This window comes from Opisthocomus hoazin, chromosome 8, assembly GCF_030867145.1.
Source record: "Opisthocomus hoazin isolate bOpiHoa1 chromosome 8, bOpiHoa1.hap1, whole genome shotgun sequence".
NCBI lineage: Eukaryota > Metazoa > Chordata > Aves > Opisthocomiformes > Opisthocomidae > Opisthocomus > Opisthocomus hoazin.
The window spans coordinates 67,943,582-67,965,293 of NC_134421.1; the positions used below are offsets into that span (position 1 = coordinate 67,943,582).

At 40.8% G+C, this 21,712-nt stretch overlaps 1 protein-coding gene across 17 annotated transcripts in view; it reads right to left on the reverse strand.

Moving 5' to 3' along the window:
- Positions 1 to 5,855: 5,855 nt before the first annotated feature.
- The window catches only part of CELF2 (CUGBP Elav-like family member 2), a 571,124-nt gene continuing 555,267 nt past the window's right edge, over positions 5,856 to 21,712 (reverse strand). For 12 of the 17 annotated variants that reach the window (XM_075428972.1, XM_075428969.1, XM_075428973.1 and 9 more), the window contains 3 exons: positions 19,860 to 20,057; positions 16,604 to 16,747; positions 5,856 to 11,167 (listed from right to left, as the gene is read on the reverse strand). In XM_075428972.1, coding sequence (XP_075285087.1) covers positions 11,040 to 11,167; positions 16,604 to 16,747; positions 19,860 to 20,057 — 470 coding nt within the window. In that variant the 3' untranslated portion in view covers positions 5,856 to 11,039. The remainder of the gene's footprint in view (positions 11,168 to 16,603; positions 16,748 to 19,859; positions 20,058 to 21,712) is intronic. The other 5 variants (XM_075428970.1, XM_075428971.1, XM_075428965.1 and 2 more) reach the window with 2 other exon arrangements.

The window sequence follows — 21,712 nt, forward strand, 5'->3', positions numbered from 1 at the left end:
TAATGACTTGGAAGTAAATATTAAAGCTGCTGATAACACTGGAAAATAACGTAGAGGACCAGGAGTTCTACAAAAGGGCTCTTTGGATGGTTTTAAGCAAGCTTTCAAGTCTAAGAACAGGCAAACAGACCTGGAGCACACCACATCTGAGAGATTTAGGCATGTTAAAGAAGCAACCCAAAAGAATTCTGTCAATATGGTGTTTTGTGGCTTTGGCGTGTTATACTTTGCACGGACTGACGCAATCTCTGACCACATAATTCAGAGGAGTAATGTAGGCATGAAATTTTTAATTTCTGCATGTTGCATCACTATACTTGATGTTGAAATAATGTATCTGGCTCTGGTACCTCAAATTTAGAAAGGTTGTCAGGGAAAAAAAAAATAAAAAGAAGGTTGCAGAAATAAACCACAAAAATTATTCAGGGACCAAAAAAACCCAGTATTGTATGTAGATGCTTCCAGAGTGTGATATATTTATTTTATGGGAAGAAACAGGATGAAAAGCAACTCAAGACCTTCTTTTAAGTGCCTTTGGGGGGGGGGGGGAGAAATGGTAGATGCAAAAGGGCTCTTTAACGTAGCAGAACTGAGCAGAGCCAGAGCCAACAGAGAAAACACCTGCAGAAGCGCGGGCGGGGATGCAGCAGATCGCGCACTTCTGGGAAGCGGAGGACTTGCAGCCCAGCTCCCAGTGGCTTCGGAGCAATGCTGACCTCTTGGTGACACATTTTTGTCTCAATCAAGCATGGAGTGAGGGGGAAACTATGTTGTCCTATGTGTGAAAGGTGAGACGGCGATTTGCTGGTCCCCTCTAACTCGCTGCTCCAAGGCGTGGAGCTGTGACACCCAGCGTTCAGGGAGCCGATAAACCCACCACTCACTGGCCCACCGGACTTCATCTCTGCTCCTCTGCCTCTTTCCAAACCCCCTCCCTCCAGCACCTCTGTGGTCTCCACCCTGTGGCACCACGTGACGTGGGCAAAGCAAGAGCAAAATATTCAAGCCATTGGTTGGAGGGACACAAGGGAACGCGGAAAATTTTGCCTGGTGTCTTCTCAGGCAGGATTTTCCCGCAGGGAAAAGGCCGGAAAACCTTTGTACCAGAAGGTAGCCCACTTCCCAAACTGATGCTGTCTCCTTCTGCTGGGAACTCAAAAATTTACACCATGTCCTGCGAGCAAGATGTCCCCAGAGCAGCCCAGGGACGCTGGGACATCGCTCCCTGCAGAACCATCTTCAGGGAACAACTCCTCGAGATTCATACGCCTCTTTGTTTATGAAATAAAGTCCACCGGACCTATCGCCAATTGTTTATGCTGAAGAGCTCGCTCCCATTAATGTTAATGGTGCTTTGGAGCATAACTCCTTGCTAATTGATATAGGAACGTATCCCAGAAGAGTTTACTTTAACTGCTGATCTAGCTGATAGATATAAATGTGTGAGAGGGAAATATTAGCATTCATGTGAAACAATTAGGTTATCAACAGGGGCGAATGATTCAGAAAATGACTGCAACTTTCCAGCTCCCTCGGATGGAAAAAAAGAAAGTCTGCTAACGAGGAAAATCCGAGGGAATACAAATATGAGCTAATCGTTGCTGTTACTTATGTTAGACGGGCAGCCCCTGACAACCAGGGCTGGGTCCCCACCCGAGCTCTGCGCAGACGTGGGATGGACAGGACCATCCTGCTGCCCACTGAGGTCCGTCTGCTCCACGGCCTCGCTCACCAGTCCAACAAACCAGGCCGCCGGGCCTCAAGCTCAATAATATTGGCTCCATATGTACAAAGAGAGGAGAATGATACAAGCAGCGGATAGATTTCCACAATTTAATTTTCTTTTTTTTCAGATAATATAATGGCATATGAAAAGTGAGGCAGCAATGCAGTTCAAAAGAAAAAAAAAGAAAGCACTCCCCCTCCCCCCCCACTCTCCTGGATCTTTCTGTCAAAGGCTTAATGAAAGTTTGCTAAACACAAGAAGTACGGGCATTTTCATGAAAACCTGATGGTTCGAAACCTACAATTTTGTGGCAAACGTACAGCCATTGAAGGAATAAATATTTCCGTGTACTCCACAGTTTTAGCTATTCGATTCCCATTTAATTCATGGGTTTTGATGTGAAAATGTTCTCCTAAGAGAAGGCTCAGATACAGGCAACGTACAGGAAGCCACACGTCTTCTGCAGAAAGCTGCTTTGGCCTCCAGTGTCCACTCTCTGATTTTGAGCATACAGTGCTTCATTTTTTACTCTAAACCTATCTAGCATCAGGAGGAAAAAAAGTCAGTTACCAAAAAGAAGTATAGCATTGTTTGTGGAAGAACTATAGTATTAGCTCATTACGTTTTCTGATTCACATATTTTAGCTATTTCTCAAGTCTTAGTGCAAAAGCAGGCACGTTTGCTTTTGCAAATACAGAAAAAAGACAGAAATTTCTTCATTTTTGTATCTTTTGCTGCACGTCACTGAATGGTAAGACTTTTTCTCCCCACACGCTTCAGTAAGCCTAATTTTCAAGGTCTCCGTTATTATATGAAATAGCAACCGAATTATGTCACATTTGCCTGGGCATGGTTAAACACCGTGCATCCAGTAAGATTTCATATAACAAAAAGCTCCCAACCCTAGAAACATGGTGGTGGTGTTTTTTTTTCCATTTAATGCTCATAAAATTTTACAGACAACAGAATCCTTTCTTAAGCTTTATTTAAGAAATCGAATACTATTATAGTTCAATATATATAAGACACATCCAGTATTGTGTTCCTGATAGCAAGTGCATAGATTTTGTTAAGATATCATTTTTATATTTTAAATTTTTTTTATTATTTGTTACTCAGTAGCATGTTTCATGATCACACGAAGGGATACTCCCAGTGATTTTGCTAAGAGCATGAGAGAAAAAACAGAACACAGCAAAGTAGTGAAACTACAACAGAGATGAGGAACAGAAACAATCAGGCGAGCTATCAGTACAGTCGATTCCTGATAAGTGAATAATCTGATTGCTTGGTCACAATGCTTTATTCACTTATCAGGAATGATTCACACTACATTTTGTTAAACTGTTTTCCTTAGCCTAATACCTAAGAGTCACACTGGGCAAAGGCACACACGCTCTGGCAGGCTATTCTTTCATCAGCAAGTCTTGTGACAGTTTGGTAATTTCCCATGGCGATACACGTATAGCTAACAAAGAGACATTTTGCTAACGCTGCAAGGTGCCTTACATAATTGAAATTAAAAGCATGCATTTAAGCAGGACAAACTGTTCAGCTGCATTGCTTTAAGGAACTCATTTTTCCCCATTGTTGAAATAAAAAAAAAGAAAAAAAGAAAGAAAAACCTGTATCTTTCAGCCCTGAGTGTTTAAAAGAAACCCAACTGCAGTCAAGTCTTTTTTTTTTCAGTTGTATTTTTGGAAGAAAAGACCCTTCACAAAGCTCTACTTTCTTTCCTAAGACCAAGCTTTGGAGAAAAAAAAAAAAGGAAAAAATAAAAGAAAACATTCACAGCAAGCTAAAAACCCCAGAGACCAATTCTGATTTCTCATTCATGCAAGTCAAGACTTACTCAACTGAATCCACTGGTGTCAACATTACCCAAACCAGGCTCATCAGCGCTAGAGGTGGAAACGACCCCGGCTATCGTCTGACCATCGGTTTCTGCTCTCCTGCCTGGGCTGTCCACTACAGGCTTCTGTGGTCTTTGATTAAACTTAAGAGTTGCTCGGACCCCTGAGCTCTGACAACCGAGCCTGCAAGACAACCTTGGAGCTTCTCTGGGATGTCAGACTCATTGCTTCGTTGCCTTTCATTGAAACGGAAAAGTGAAAAAAGCCAAAAAAATTTTTTTTTGGTAAAAAATCTATCGAGTGGTAACAACCAGGCCAACTCTTGAGCCAGCAGAAAATTTCAAAACTCTTCCGACCACAGATGCCAGCGTCGCTGCTGACATCACACGGAAACACCCAGTGCACCATGACCTCAGAGACATCGCTTGGGGGGGGTTGTGTGTGTGTGTCTGTGTGTGTGAGCCAAAGCCAGAGTGCCAGCAGGACCGGGGGAGAGGAGACACGAGGGAGGAGTGTCGTTTGGGTCTCATAAGAGCACTTTTAAGTGGTCTTCGATTCCTGAGCATCACGGAAAGCGGGGCAGAGGAACGGGACGGGGGCGTATGGCTTGAATTCCAGAGAGCGCTCACCAGGGCTGCTCTCTCCTCCTCGGGCTGGGTTTGGTTTGGTTGGTTTTATTTTTTTTCCCCCTCTCCAAATCGTAAGGTTCGGATCTGCGGTCAGACAGAGGAGAGAAGAGAGACTTTTTGTAAACCAGAACAACGTAAGATTTTTCTTTTGCAGCTTTTATTTCAGCGTGGCAGACACCAGCTGGCGGGAAAGCAGAGAGATTCTTGCGAGGAGGTAAAAATTATAGGAGACGAAGAAATAAAAAAAGCTAAAAGCCAACTGTAAAAAGTAATAAGAAAAAAAGTGCTATGATATTTCTTTTGTCCCTTTTGAGATTTGTGTAATACTACTCGCCAACGCTGAGAACGATCTGCTTCGTAAGCCCACAGCAAAAATCTCACCCCTTTGAACAACGGGGGATTGTTTTTCCATCACTGAGTTATTTCTTTTTTTTTTTTTTTTTTACTTCCACTGGCTTTAACAGCACAGTCTTCCTGTGCTCACTTGGATTTCTTTTCTTTTTTTTAATTATTGTATGTACAACTGCACATAACAAGCCCCACCACCTGGTAGGCTTCTGCCAGCCCTCACAGCCCTAGTTAGGACGTGCTTAGTTCCTAAGCAGAGTTTGACTAACACCATACGCCATCAGATTACGGCGCAGTTTGGAAGAAATCCCAAGGCTGCATCCTCCTTTTCTTCAACGTTTCATATGCTTCTGCAAAGTAGCGGTGGGGTAGTATTATTATTATTTTTTTTAGTGCCTAGGAAGAACTGATCTCCATAATCCGCATTTTCCAGACTGACTGAAATGTCACAGCAAAGGAAAAAAAAAAAAAAAAATCTTTTCAGGTGGCTTCGGTGTGTTTGTGTGCAGAAGCTTCTGCAGTCCGAAGGCGAACAAAAGCTGCCTTCGATACGACTTTGCAGGAAACTCATTTAAAATGCTTCCTGCTCAGACAGATTATCCAAGTGATAAGGCATGACTAGGGGGAGGAAGAGAGAGGAGAAAAAAAAATCAAAGAAACCATAACATGTCTAAAATGCACAAATCCTCTTTTGCCCCCCAATCAGATATTCACTTAGGTGGAATCGACTGTATCTTTTGTACACAACCAACAAAGAGAGAAAAAAAAAAAACAGGCACGTGAAACAGTGAGGTGTGTAGATGCATTACCAACACAGAATGACCACCAACAATACAACACACAAAGTAGAGAGACAAGTATTAGGAAAATGGTTTAATATTGGAGACAGAAGCAAAAAACTGCATCACACAATAACATACGTTACAAAAATAAGTCTGACTGTTTCAACTACACGGTTATGTTCACAATGAGGACAGAAGAATCAGAAAAAACTCTGATCTAAACAGCAAAAAAGCAAACCCCTAACGTTTTAACTAATACATTTATCCACGCAAAGTGACCGAGTACTCCTAATTCTAATTACCTTATTGTGTAACTGCACGATACAGAATAAAAAGTGAAACTTACCGCGTTTGTTAAGACAAAATTCTAAACACTAGATATAAGCAAAGGGAAAAAAAGAAATCAAGCCAAAGTTTTGAATTCTCGAAACAAAACCAACTCTCTTTCTACCGTCCAGAAATCAAACTTGAAAATCAGTCATGATCGAGGGGGCCCACCAGAGTAAGCCACAAAAATTTCCATTTGATTTTTAATCTCCAGTATAAAAAGTTCCACTGGTACAAAATGCATAAGTACAATCAAGTTGTAGAAATAGGAAAGCCTGCTTTTTTTCCTTTTTTTTTTTTTTTGTTCTTTTTTTTTGGCTCAAATTCCATCAAACAACAAAATCCAAATGCATCAATAAAACAGAAACAATACTCAAATGGTCTTACAGTTTCCACTAGATTGCATTAACTTTGGCTTTTCTCAGACAATACTTAAAAACTAGTCTGTAATTCTAAACAAAATGATAGTATTATTCATCTACAAACAACAATTCTCACAGCACAAAAAAAACACAAATACATAGGTTTGTTTTTTTTTTTTTTCTTGTATGACATTATCCAAAAAGGTAATGAAACTACAGGATATTTTTTTTCCTTTTGTTAATCAGCACTTAAGATAATAAAAACAGAAACAGTAAAATGATTCCAGAGTAGCACAAGCCAAGGAACTGTAACCCCTATGGTGAAAGAAAGATGAACTTGTTACTCCTTTGAGGACTGCCATTTCATCGCAATTAGCTAATTTGTTTGAAAAAACAACTCGTCTAGTCTTTTGATTAGAATTTCATAAAGCAATTTCCCTTGTTTTTCTTCCTCTCCTATTAGGCCCTTGCACCCTTGCAGCTTTTTCCTTTCGATATTTTGAAAGACAACTGGTAGATAATTTGTTGCCAAGGAGGTGTATGTCTGGGTTTTTGGTTTTGTACTCGAGTTTTATTTCTTTTTTAAAAAAAAAATCCTTAGTTTCGAGATGGACGCTTTTCTCAGCAACGACCCATCTCCGTTGCCTGGAAGTACAGGGAGGTTCCTCCCCTCGCGCTGCCGAGCCAATGTCCCGGGCAGCGTAATCCAGGGCAGCCCGACGCCGAGTCGCCCTGCCCGAGGACCACCGGCACCACCGCTCCCACCGGACTGGGAAACCCGCAGGACACACTAGGGCGCCTAAAAAAGCTTTGGAAATTTATACGGTGGGTATACTGAGAAAAATTAGTGAAACAGTCTAAACAATCCCAATGATGATCTCATATTATATATATATATGTACATATATATAATATAACGTACGTGAGATGATACTTTGAATACGCAAAATTGCTGCAAGTAGTACAAAATAGCCCTCAAAGGGTGTAGGAAGGCCCCAGCAGTAGTAAAAACATGTGAGAAAAGTATAGATCATTTATTTATAAGTGCATGTGCTATAAGAAGGAAACTTTTTTGCATCACTAGAGGCTAGTCCTTTCCATCCCAGGGCTCTACATAAAGAAGCGTTTAAGTTGGGGATGAGAGACAAGAGTGCACCAGCTGATGTTGTCCCTATAGGGCTTCGTTTTTAATTTTAGGTGGCTTCGAATATAATCGGATAGCAATAGGAGGTGGCAGAAGGTATGGCACTTTATCATCAGTAGCAGGGACTGCTGCTCACACGCATTGGATTGGCAACGAATTCTCTATACGGGTAGCAAAGAACCGAATTTGGCTGTTGGTCGCTACTTGTGCGGCAGAAATGCAATCTAATCAGACTTACAAGGCAGTGAAAAGGGCTACCAGCATCTCTTTTCTGGTTCCTTACACAGAGCTTCCTCCAGCAAACACCCACATCAATCACATATATATTCCCATGGACTACTTGCACGAGTAAAGTTACTCCTCTCTACACGAGTGTCTGCAGGAGTAAGCCAAGATATTGCCGTTACAAATAATGGCAGATAACACCAAACATTACAGTGTATGTAAACTTGATCCATAAAAAGTAGTTTAACTGCAGTGCACGCTGAATTTTCACCCAGGAAGATCTAGTGCATCTGATTTAAGCAAAAGTTCATTTATTTAAATTACAAAAATATGATTTTTTTTTTTTTTCTCCTCAAGGTTTTCAAATGGTGGATTTACCGCTCCTGTCTGGGAGCGGCTTACACAACAGATAATTAAAGAATTGTTTTCTTTTTCTTTTCTTTTATTAATACTGAATAGCATATTCCAGCAGCATATTAAAAGCTCTTTAAGAAAAGACAAAATCCCCCAAATCTAAAAAGGAAACCCACAAGTTAATTACGGTTTTAAATAATTTTAGTTATAGATACAGAAGAAATTTAGACAGCAGTAAAATATTTTTGTCCTTCAGATCTGCCCTGTGCATTGTTCTGATTTCAACCATGTATTAAATAAACCACAAAAAACTAAGTATATATATATTTATAGATATAGATATATATATAAAAATAAACAGCAAAATGGTGAATGTATAAAAGGTATTAACACTCAAGACAGCTCTGGGTGGAAAGGGTTAAAAGTTCAAAACTTTCTCACCTTAGAGGTTTCCATACAATATGAAGAAAATACATAGTGAGGTTTGCTTTCACAGCATCGATGTGTGCAGAGTGGTTAAAAAAGTGAAACATGGGCACTTATACAATGTTTTACAAAAAACATCAAAGAGAAATAACAAACAATAACAATTTCAGGCAACAAGACCACAGGATAGCAAGTTAACAAACTTTTTAACCTCTTTTTTCTTTAAATATTAGGGATTTATACAAAACACATAATAAAATACCCATGTTATCAAATTACTTCACACAAGAAACACACTGAAGCTCTAGGAAGAAAGTACCTTTGGAATTTGGCACTATAGTTTCACTGATTTTTTTTTTTTTCTTTAAAAGAAAAACCGATCACATTTTGCTGAACACAAACACGTCTAAATTGTTCACGATAAAAAAATGACATCAATGCGTCACAAGCCAACACAAACTTATTCTGGAATATTTTTTCATTTTTCACATGAAATTTTTTTTTTAAGCAAACAACTTTTTTTTGTGGTTTTTTTTTTGAATCTTGTTTTTGTTCCTGTTGTTCAAGTAAACCAATTTGAAACTCGTCTTTTATAAACACAGAACACTTAAGACCAGAAGACTCATGATGAAACCACAACTTAATTCACAGAAGCACCAACGTAACACATTTTACAGTAACCTTTCTTCTGTACATTGAAACAGTATAAAATATAGGTAATTTCATGTGCATTAAACCATGGATTGTCTAACTGTGAGTCAGTTCAGCAAAAGGTGACACAAGTAGGTAGCATTTGCCCTAAAACAGGGTAAATATTTTCTTATACTAGTCTACAAAAAGTGGTTCTATATATATACTTTAATGAGAAAGTGAGCCACCTAAAATGGCCTTATCAAAAAACTTTACACTGCCTGAAAAATGTAAAAACTATTACAGACCTCTAGAGACTTAAAATCAGACAGTTTTATTTCTCAAACTGTTTTGGAAGTAGTCTGTTAGAAACCAACATTCTGTGCCTCTGGACACATATTGCTATTGTCACCAGTGACCAGGCAGAATGCCAATCCCTGTATAATACTTTCAAGTCTGTTTTTTTTTTTATTTTTTTTTTTTACGAAATGAAAAAGAAAAAAAAAGAAAGAAACCAAACCAAACCAAAAAACCCAAACCAAGAAAAAAAACCCAAAGGAAAAAAAAAAAAAAAAAAAGAAAGAAAGAAAGAAAAAACATTTTGCCACAGGTTATTTTTAAATCCTATCATTAATTTATCTAATAATAAATTTCAGTCTTGCATGAATGCAGCAATGTTTTTTCACATTGGCTTTCCGGAATTCATAGCTAGATGAGGTCACATGCAAATTTCAAAGGTCAGTAGGAGAACCAAACATGATGTGAGGTCAGAAAGACATCAGAAACAATGACGGGACGATGAAACTGGGGTGGTTTTTTTGGTTTTTTTTTTTTTTTTTTGAGACGCCACAGGGACATGCTAGGCAAACGATGGGCTAACGGGCATGGAGATGTCTAGGGAAAAAACAAGGAAGAGGAAAAAAGTTACACAGAGTCTATGCAGCACAAACAAAATCACTTTTATGGGTGCAGGAGAAAACGAATGCAAATCTTTTATCAGTAAAGCCTAGGAGCCATTCACATAATTTGCATTAACTCACAATACTTGTCAACAAGAGCACAATGGAACCCCAAAAGAATCCATCTGAAAGGAGTCAGAGAGCATGGATTCCTCTTTGGGGAGAAAAGAGAGGAAAGACCCAGTTTCTACGAAGGTAACAGAGAGGTACGGGGAGGGGGGAGAAAAGGTCAGACAACTGAACTTTAAACTAGGCAATGGAAACTACGAACAAAATAACCAGACAAATACAAACGAGAGGATAAAAGCATGATCTGTAAAGGGTGGAGGGTTCGACAGCGAAAAAGCGCTCATTCTTGGCACAATTACTCTAGAGACTACTTCAAAGGATCTAGCTAGCATAGAGAGCTGCTCTTTAGGTATCCAATAAGTTAACAATAGGCAATAAATAACTTCCATTATTTCTGAGGCAGTAAAAATTTTGTATAAAAATAGAAATGCTTTTTACAAATAAAATTTACAGGCCTGTGGCTTTCCTTTTTATTATTATTATTAAATTTATCTCTCAAGAAACATCAAGTATTGTCACTCATTTTATTTTTTTTTATTTTAAACCCTGTAGCTTTAGAAACAGATCTCTAAATCTTTTTTTACATTAATCCTTTCCAAAAAAACAAGAACTCAAAAAAAAGTGAAATAGAAAGACGACCAGTGTAAAATCAGACTAATATATAACAATACGTTGATTTGAACCCCAAAAGAAAATCAAATCTTCTCAAAAAACAAGTTGATGTAGTGGAAAGACTTGTTTCAATTTTTGTTGCAAAATAAGTGCTTCAACTGGCATGAGGCCATTTTGTTTAACCTATAAACTGCTGGTGCCACCCTGGTAAAATACGATCCATCCATAGAAAACAACTTTTATTGTGTGCTAATGGCACCAGGGTTCACAGAGTTAAATTGCACATTTTTGTGTGTGTGTGTGTGTGTTGCTTTGAATTTCAAGACGTTTATTTTTTTTTTTTTTAAAAAGGAGATAAATTATGCTGCAAAACAAAATACAGTAACACAACTCAGTAATTACTTGGCAAGGAGATGGGAGCCAAGTGTCATAAGGACAAGTGGGGAAATGGAAGTGGTAACTGTAAAAATAACTGTCTCTTGGTGAAGGTTGGCTATATGTTCTTTCTTAACCCCCCTGCAGAGGACAGGTTTGCTCATGGGACTTACCCTAAGAAAGCTAAAATAAGAGCAGTAAGCATCTGGGGTTAAGATCAGTAAGGTTTGCTGTCATTTTTGGAGCGTTTCAGCTGAACCTTCAAGCGTTTCATGCCAATCTGAAAGCCGTTCATAGCCTGGATAGCAGCTTGTGCAGAGACTGGATTGTCATAGCTAACAAAACCTACGAGACACAGAACGGAGGCGGGAGAGAAAGCGAACTATAGGTTAGAACAAACATCAGAAGGCTTTTCGTTAGGATTTTATTATTACTATTTATTTGACGCATTTACTTCACTGTCAATTAGTTCTTCGACCACACTTCGTATCCCATCTCCTCTCCCCTTTCCTTTGCCTTCCCCTTTCCCTTCGCACTGCTGCTTTACGAGCTGGGATGCAGCTGGCCATTTTTGGTGCAATGCAGTTTCCAGGCCGTTATTTATCTACCTACCTTAGAGACTGACGATATTTATTACTGTGACACTTTTCAGTGTAATATCTACATACCTCCCAGTCTGTTCGGAGGTACTATTAGGCCAGTCTGCAGATGTAAAGCTGAAACAGAAAGCCTGGTTACAGAAACAAACCCCAAACTCAAGATGTCTACAGCCATTCGCACACCTGAGTGTGAGTTCATGCGCACCGGTCCTGTGTGCTACAAAACACTCATCTCCTTGGGCTCAGCTTAGGACAGTTGCAATATTAATATTTTGCATTTTTACAGCTCCTTCCAGTTCAAGATCTCCAGGTACATTAAATGTTAATTAATTCAGCCTCTTGGTCCCCACAGGGGTATGCAAGCATCAAAATTAAGCAGCATCGTAAAGACAACGGCAGGGCTTGACGAGAACTCCGGATCTTCTGCTCCTGGGTTGCGAGCACTAACTAGGGGGATAATGCTTGCTCGGGTAATTCAGAATGGCTGGCCTGGCTCAGCTTTCTTTTCCCTGGGAGACTAAAAATGCTCTCTTCATAATGGACTCAAATCTCCCCGATTCTGGAAGCTCAAAATTCATTTTCATATCTGGGCCTCCCACTTGTAATTGCAAAGCTCGCCTAACTGCTGCTCTGCCTCGGCTCTGGCTAATTACTGCTCTACTCAGCCTGCTATTATGCATCTGCTTTGAAATGCTCCCTCTTCTTTCCACTTGAATTTGCCTTAACACATATCCCTTCCCTCTGTTCAACCACGGATCCCACACGCTTTGTTTTCAGTCCTAACACACAAGCTTCTCAGTGCCTCTCTTCTACCAGCTTTCTTCATTTGTGCTTAGTGCCTGCGTACTCTTCTGATTTTTAACCTCTTTTGACCACCTTTTTAACCTGTTCTTTTATGGCTCTTGCTTACCTTGCACTGATGCCCTCTTCCATCTTCAGTGTCAGAATGATACACTTTCCCCATTGTAAAGAAAAAACCCCTCTTATCACGTCATCTGGTCCTTGTCCAGCTGCTCTCCTTCACAGACCATCCCTACGGCTTCACCTTAAATCAACTTCAGCAAACTATTTAACTTAGAACTCTTCTCTGACAATGCAGGCGAACTTCTGTTTCTTCCACTCAAAAACACCTCTCACTTAGACCTCTGCAGACCTTCTCCCGGCCAAATACACTCTAGTCATGTTCTGTGGTTGATTATTTGTTACATCCTTAAGGGATAATAAATATTCCTCCATAGCTTCCTCGGTTTTCGTAACTCTTGTCACTTCCTCACCTTCTCCACTAGATCATTTCCTCTTGATATCACTGCCATGTCCCGAGGAGCTTCCTCTCTTCCTTTCTTCCTTTCCCCTATTTTCTTCTAGGAGATCTTATCTGTTCACACGACTCCAATCACAGCCTTAGAACAGCACTCCTGTGTCTACTTCCAGCAGCTCAGAGATCTCCACCTTGATCTCTATGATTGCCTCAGGGATAGAAAAGAGATCTGCCATGAGCTGGAAGGCAGCTGCAGCCCCTCCCTGGTAGGTGCTCCACAACCGACACGTAGCTACTCCTACCAACCTTGACAATTCAGCATTAGCCTCAACAGTTTTCCTGACCTTCACTTTCTTCTCTTAAATACATTCAGAACAGTCTTCTGCTATGAACTTCTCATCACCTTACCTCCTTTTCTTCTCAGCTACTTTTAGCCACCTGAAAGTTAAGCAGCTGATCTAAACTAGTCACTTAGGTGGCATCTACGAATGGTGAATGAAGAGAAGCAAGCACACCCAGGGGTGGCTTTTCCGCCCACCATTCATGCCACCCATTTCGACACCTCCACTGTGACAGAATAACAGTTAGCGCAGGCCCTGCTTACCTTCCAGGGGGGTGAGATATGTCACCTCATTCTACGTCTCTTTATTAGCTTCCTCGATTCAGCCACAAACTCCAACATACATCCTCGGTGCTGCATCGGCGGTACCCGCCTTTATCATTCACTTGTCGTTCTGATTCATGATGTGTCTCTTTACACGGAATGCTATATCTACATTAGCTCGTCACACTTTTATCTTCTCCCTCATTGAGAACCTTCATTTATAAAGCTTACAGAGGAATCTGGCATTCTCTCCCTCTATTTATCTTTTTTCTGATTGCACCCATTCATCATTTTTTGTCTGAATTTTAAACCGCAGGTTACATGAGGGTGGGATGATGTTTCTTACCAATTCTCAAAGACCCTGTCACGATGATTCTGATTTTTGTTTTAAATCTCCAGGTATCTCTATAATCAGGATAAATATTTATCATCATTCGAGCAGCGATTTCGCTATGAGGCAGACCGCATTTATGCACTGATGCCGTTGGGTGCCCCCACCCCTGCCTTACTTTTACATCTCTCATTTGTGTTATTCTAAGGTTCATGAAAGGCGAGAAGTAAGCTTGAAGAGTGAAACCCTTTGTCTGCTGACTCAACTAGAGCTCTTGAGAACTCATGGAAGAGCAATTCCAGGCGCAAACGGGCTGTCCTGTCATCCTTACCACCACCTAACCTTTTGAGCATTCATTTGAGGTAGACAAGAAAGCAAATAATGATAAAGTCCATTTTCTGCAAAGAAAAGTATTTCTTTCATTTTGAGAAGCAGTGTTGCGTAAAAGTTCATCACTGTAAATCACTACCCTGCGACTTGCTCAAAATGCACCTTCTCTTCCCAGTTCTGCCAGTGGACAGCCTTGGACAATCTATTCTCCTCTCTGGTGTTCAACCTCTCCTCATTGGTAATTTGACTTCCTCTTCCTTCAGGCAGGATACTGGAAAGTCCAGAGTAGAAAGCACAAAGTATGTGCAAAACATTATTATTATTATTACTACTCCTCCTCCTCCTCCTCCAAGAAGACAAAAGACCAAACCAACCAAAAAAAAGCCAAACCCAAACTGTACCAAGACCAACAACCACTAACGATGCAAGAGAGAAACAGGTTCTTCAGATGCACAATTGTCCTAGTTTTAGAGTGGGAGGACAGAGGAAAAATAAAGCTTTTTAAAACACAGATATGAGACCAAACCAACAACTAGACAATTCTTGCTGACAAGGCTGAGGAGGTACATACAGAGTATGCTAGTATGTTAAACTAGCAGGATTAATCCTGGCTTTGCCTGTGCTTAGCAGCATCACCAAGTAGTCACCTACTGAATCAGAAATCCCAACTTCTTCTGCCACTGCAGTACTTTCTGTTTTTAAAGCAGAACTCTCTCCCTGGTGGCAGAATATCTGGGGAGGAAGTGTGAGAAACTGAAATGTTAGTGAATGCTTACTAATGGCAAAAAGACAGAGGACTCCTCCATCCGTTGGGTGTTGACCCCTCCATTTTCCCTCAAATAAGATAACCTCGGTGCATCACTCTAACTTAGGTAACTGTGTCCCATAAATCCAGACAAATGTGGAGGCAGGTAATCGGAGAGTAAAAAGAAATCCACGAAAAGCAAGTGTGGGAAGCGAGCTGATGAATTGAGCCGCCTGCCCAAACTAATTTACATTCTTTTGGCAGTCACCACAATTGCTGCATTTCGATTAACATAGCTTGATTTGACATTTCATCAAGATTCCTGGAGACCTCAACAACGATTTTGTCACCCCAACATGCTACCTGAACTGGCTCCAGATCAATAGGGAGTCCATTTCAATTCCACTTTTCAAATTTGCTACAGCCTCAGGGATGGTTTTAACCCATTGCAGAAACATGCTGGGCTATATTAGTCTAGATATGAACAATTTTTTGTAAAGCTTAAAGAGGTGAATGCCTGAAAAACGAACTGAGAGACTATGGAAAAATGCAGAAAGAATGTCACACCTTTTCTCTGAACGGAATTAACTTTCCAAGTGTACTAAGGGCTTATCTTCAGGTGAAAAACAGATTGTGGCAAGGCTTGAACTCCAGTGCAGTAGGTGTTTCTGAGTAACTTGATGAATCGTGCTTGTGTTTGGGTACTGCCTGCTTAGATAAATTCAAACCCTTTCAAGATGGGTTAAAGCCCAATAGCTGTGGGGCCCCTGAATGGTCCTGGTGGAGACAAATCCTTAGACAGACACATTTTAACAAAATCTAGATTTATAAAAAAGGAATGATATGCAAGCTTAGTTAATGGGGACACTTCTAATGGGGACACTTCAGAATTAAGGGATGGTGCTGGGCACAGAGCAACACTGCTGGTACAAAGGAGTTTGGAAACAAGGGGGCAGTCTGGGCTGGTTACTCTCTTGTCACATATACAGTTGTGTTCCTTTACTCTGGGCAAGAACTGTCACTTTTATGGAAGCTCCAATATTTTAAGTCAAATCTTATAAAACTTATCTTTAAGAGATGCTTTCCTCTTCCTAGACCCTCCTCATGTCTTGGATAAGACCACAATTATTAGACCAATCCTCTAACAGATTTCCATTCACTTACATTCTGTGCTCCACTCCATCAAAGCACTGAACCGGTGCACCCATGCTATTCCAAAGACGTCACCACACTTAATCAACCCTAGAACTTCTTTCATACCAACATGTCATCTTCCCCTCTGCTGTGAACTGATTTTCTGGCAGCTCAAAGTGTTCTCTGGGAAGCTTGACAGTGCTCTCATGAGGCTCCCTTCATCCCTGCCCTAAGTAAGGGGAGATGCTACCTTCCACAACACGCTGGAGCCCGCCCAAGATGGCTGGAGCTGCATATCTAGACACCAACTGTCTGCAAAGCATTCTGAACCACACGTACACACCATTCAATCACTAATTGCAAAATCTTGTACTTAATTCAGAAGAAAGAAATTCCTGTAATGTAGAAGTAATGGGTTAAACATAGAGCATTTTTAAGTGGCTCAGCTATACAATAGAGAATAATTAGGTATCCATAATAAGGCAGTTTAATAGTATACTAAATGACATTCCCCGACATAGGGTGTAATTAGTTTCATGTACTTGACACATTCATGCGAGATGTCAGACTGGAAGATGATTATTGTTTTTTCATATCCAATTTTTAGTTAGAACTAGTTTGTCTGTGCATCTTCCCGCTCATTTGAGGATTAACAGTCCATTATTTTTGGAATGAGATTCCAGTATGACATTTCTCACATTGCTGTTAATTTTCTTTCCTGGCCCTTTTTCAGTACAGTGCATGTGGTTTATACTATTCGATTTATTAAATTTGACATACCAAAGCACTTGCTCAGATTGGTCTGTTTGTCAATGAAGACTTTAGCAGAGATAACATTTCCAAAAGGCATGAACATCTGCAGAATGTCCTGGTCTCCAAACTCCTGGGGGAGGTGGTAAATAAAGAGGTTTGCCCCTTCTGGACCTTTAGGAAAACAACAGGGGAAAAAAAAAAGTATGAAACCAGCTATTTCAAGTGCTATATTTAATCTGCTTTTCCATAATACTTACTGAGGGTGATGGTCAGAAAGCATTTCACTTTCCAACTTTGAAGGAACAAAAGCAAGTGGATCATCAAAGGAACAGAGTTGAAATGCAGCTCTTTAGAGCATCCTATCTTGAAAAGTGTTTATTTGATAACTCTACTACAGAAGAAGTCAAACTGCAGCCTCTTCTCTCAATTTATACAAGTGTCTTTCAGTATACTTAAGGTTAGGAAAACAGGTACAAAATGTATTACTTTCTCACAATACCCCAAGAACTGCACAAGGAGTCCTCTGCTGCCTCAAACACCTGCATGGGTTTGTCGGTTTAATTCTAGCTGCAGGAACTTGCGGAAATGCAATGAGCAGAGCTCAGATTTGAGTATCACAAATGTAAACTCAAAGGGCAGGAAACTGGTGGAGATGGGAATAAAAATGATAAGACAAAGCAAACCTTGTGAACTGGAAATCAGGGAAGTCAGAGAGAGAAAGATACTCAGAATTAAATTTGTACTGACTCATTTCAAAATGATAGCTTTTTTTAAAAATACAAATTCCCCATGGAAAGCTCTGTCTCCTAGAAGAAACTCTGTAATGTAAATCTTTTAAAGAAGTTCAAAATAAAGTAGTTGCGTTGAAATTAAAGTAGCTTTAGACAAAGTTGAGTTTGCAAAGAAAGGTACAAACTCAAAGGTGCTTCGAATATTTTTCTTACAGACAAAATTTGAAATACACACTATTAGTCCTGTTGGTTTTAACATTCATCCTAGCACTAATAGCTTATTTTTTACCTCTAGCTTCATTTCTTTTTTATGATAACATACTGGAAATGAGCAATGGATGCCTGGAAGAACATGGTGTATGATGGAGCCAGACACATGGCCTTTCCATGCAGACACCAGAAGCGCAAGTAGTACACAAAGGGAACAAACATTTCTGGTAAAAACACATCTAGAATAACCTGTTTAAGAACTCCCTTCCTTAATGGAACCTAAGTGTGCCTCAGATGTGATGTCCTTGGTTTTCTGAAGAGGAAGAGGAAAGCGCGGATCAGATTTATGGAGTACTTTCTGCAACAGAGTCATGAAGCCTCACCTCTCCCATACACAAGAACCAGGCTGCCTACTCGCTCTCAGCCGGAAGGAAAACGTTGCAATGTTTGACAAAAAGGAGGGGATACACAGATTAGGGAAAAAAGTTTTTAAAAAGAAAAACATTTTTTGGGGGTGAAAAAACAAAGAGGAAAAAAATCAGCCACCTGGCACTTATTTCTTCTTACTGTTAAGTAAACTATCCCACTTAGAAAATCCTATTTTTTAAAATAGTAAGAAAAAAATTATTAAACAATAGTTTAGAGCACATGCATGAGGCAGTTCACTCTGCTGCAGCATTTAATATTTACATAGCATTTTACTCTAGTACTTGTTTACTCTAGTACTTGTTTATCCTCAACCACTCCAGACTCTTCACCATTATATCAGAAATTATGTTACAAGACAAAACATAGTTGTCAGTATTCAGTGGAATTTACTCCCTTAACTTTACCCCTTACTAACAGAAACAAGACAGATAACAAAAAAGACTGTGTTTTAAAAGGGACACTGTCAATTCATAATAATAAAAAGTAAGTCTACATGTGCTTTGAACATTCACAAACAGAAAAAAAATTTTAAAATAGTTAGGAAAAAGACAAGCTGTTCTCTGATACGTATCTTATAATGACACCAAATAAACAATTGCTTTCACATGTCAAATAGTCTGTTGTCACTGACCAAAGTGAGCGAGATGAAAGATAAATGCAGAGGACACAAAAAGATGAGGCGAAAAAAGTAAATTAAAAAAAAATCCTTTCATTTTAAATAATCCAAGCTGTTAGCAGTAAATGAAGTAAAGAATTCAGAGAAAACTATACATTTTAACTCCAGCGTCCCTATACAACAGCCAGCTGGGGGAATGCCAGATTTGTCTTCCTAGGAAACAGTTCCCATAACAGTACAAGATACCATTTTAAAAGAGGATACAAAAATTTCTCTTGAGGGTATTCTACTAGGTTTATTTCCAAAACTTAGCCCTGGCAAGAACAGTAGTGACAACACAGATACAATCTTAGAAAGCAGGCAATATTTTCCTGTCCTTCTAGAATCAGCTGGAAATTAGCATGACAGAAAGCAAGGAAAACAGAAACAACCCCCCAAAATGCCAGGGAAGTGTGCAGGGGGATGGAAAAGGGGAAAAGGGTAATCTCATTTTCCTAAACATCTTGTAATTAGTATTCATTTATTCTTAGCAGCAACTTCCTGAGGTTTATTTGCTGTTGGCGCGGGGAGAGGGGGCAATCATTCACTCAGTTGCTTCCCTGCAAGACCCACAATTAGGCAAAGAACCACTCAAAGCAAAAATGGATCTTGTCATTAACTCAAAACCCTAAACCTAATCAGATTAACTCCATTATCACAGAAAATGGAAACCAGAAGAGAGAATGGCACCCATAAAGGGATGATTTTTGTTACTGGTGCCTTTTTACACGGTAGTTGGTAAATGCTTTTATATAGGAAAGGATGGTCACTAAAGTATAACTTGAAGGACAGACGGTTGAAAGATTAATTAGATTAGAGGCTGAAGAAAGCCACAGTACTAAACAGGAGAAAACTGAAAAAAAATCAAAGATTAGGCTACTCGAGGTCCTTCATTAATCATCGAATCATAGACTCATTAAGGTTGGAAAAGACCTCTAAGATCATCAAGTCCAACCATCAACCCAACACCACGGTGCCTGCTAAACCATGTCCCCAAGTGCCACATCTACATGTTTTCTGAACCACTCCAGCCATGGGGACTCCACCACCTCCCTGGGCAGCCTGGTCCAACGTCTGACCACTCCTTCAGGAAAGAAATTTTTCCTAATACCCAACCTAAACCTCCCCTGATGCAACTTGAGGCCATTGCCTCTCGTCCTATCGCTGAGCCTCTGCGAAGAAACGAACCCGCGCCACTGCTTCCGACGGCAGAAAGCTGCTGGGCTCGGCGCGGGGCTGGGCTGTGGCGGGCGCTTACCTTCCTTCTGGCTGCCCGCCGCGCTCTGCTGCTGCAGCAAGCTCTGGCTGTACAACGTGGGCAGTGCAGCGGCCGCGTACTGCTGGATTCCTGAGTAGGCCTGGGTGAGCGCGTCCATCGTGCCGGCCGTACCGTTCGTCAAGCCTGTTGCGCCGAGTCCTCCGTTCAGGGCCGCCATACCTGAGAGCATTTGAGCAACTTTACAAAAAACCCAACAATAGAGAAAAGAAATTGCACTTGTTCATTAGTGCTTTCCGAAAGTTGTTGGTATCATATGACACTGACCACGACGGCAGCGCATGCAGCTCGGCGCTTCACCAAATGGGACTGAAAACAAAGAAACACGACGTTGGCGTCAGGATCACTTTAGCACAAGGGTTGCACAGTCAAACGGACTCGCATGCGGCCTGCTCCTGGCAAGTATGACAGCTCGGTGCTCCCAAAACCCTCTCTGCCCACCCTCCTAGACACCCGTGCTTCTGCGGAGGGTGTCTGGAGCCGGGGGAGTGGGACCTATTTGACCTGCATCCTTGCAAGCTGGCCACTGGGAAAAAGCAGTCTGCAGGGAAACCCAGTCTTTCTGGCCAGTGTCTTTAGCAAGAGACCATGGCCACAGCGTATCCAAAGTGTTTTGCTTTTCCAGAGTCAGCAGAGAACCCTGACTGACAGCATTTGGAAACAACCCTCCGTACAAGTACGAGCTTCGCCCCTTAGGTTTGTGGTGGGAACATGGACTGCACCCTCCTTCTCCGATTACTCCAGAACTGACGAACAGCAGCACATCTAGAGTGACTCAAGGTGCTTCATCCAGACTAGGCATCTCTCACGAGGAAACAAAAGCATTTGGTTCTAGCGATGCCTTTCTTCTCACTGGAAGCAGAGTTGCTTATTTTTTTTCTTTCTTTCAAGCGATTCTACGTCCTGATAAATAACAGACTAATTTAACTGGGATGACTGCCAAAGAGGAAATTTCAAACTGGATTGCTAGCTGTGTGGAAAACGGCAAACCTCACCCGTGCAAACAGCATGGTCTGCAACGGAAGTTTAACTGCTCGGACTCGATGGTGGACAAACTCATGGGCTACAGCCTCTCTCCGTTACTTCTATTCCTCATCACAGCTCCTACATGAGCCACGTCGAAGCTAACAGTGATAACGCGTATTTTGTTTAGAAATTCCAGAAAAAGTGAGTTTTCTGTTAGAGCCACAGTCTCTCTGGCAGCTGAAGGGGTGGCAGAGTTCAGAGCCCTGCTAGTTGCCCTGGCCTCCATCTTGTGCCAACCGGAGCAGTAAGCGCTCATCAGACCGGGGACTTAGGCCACGTTTTCTGCACAACTACCTATCCCGTGCTCCTGAGTTTTTAGGTGAACGGCTCACAAGGAGCTTCAGAGGGCTTCATCAGGCCCCTCGAGGTACAGCAGGTCAGTCACCAGAAAAATGCGGCACTCGGAACCACCAGCGACCATTTCTTAGACACTGACTGAGCAGTTTTTCGGTTGGCAAAACGATAGGTGAAGTGGTGACTGGTGGAGCCATATGAAGACACAAAAGCTGGGAATGTTGAAGGGAAAGAGAGGGCTTCATTTCAGAGCAATAATAAGGGGTTATATGTAAATTGGAGAAAAGTGAGGAAATTCAGCAGAGGACACTTTATAGAGAATTAACAATGAAATCTATTACACTGGGAAACAATCTGCAAGGAAAGTGGCATAAACCTTGTCACGAGTAATTTAGAGATAGAAAGAATTCTGCAGGGAATTATCTGGCATTGACAGAGGAGGATAAAGATGCTGACCTCCTAGTTTTCTTCCATCCTTCATGTAGATTCGAAAAGTGTATTCCTATGAGTCTCTG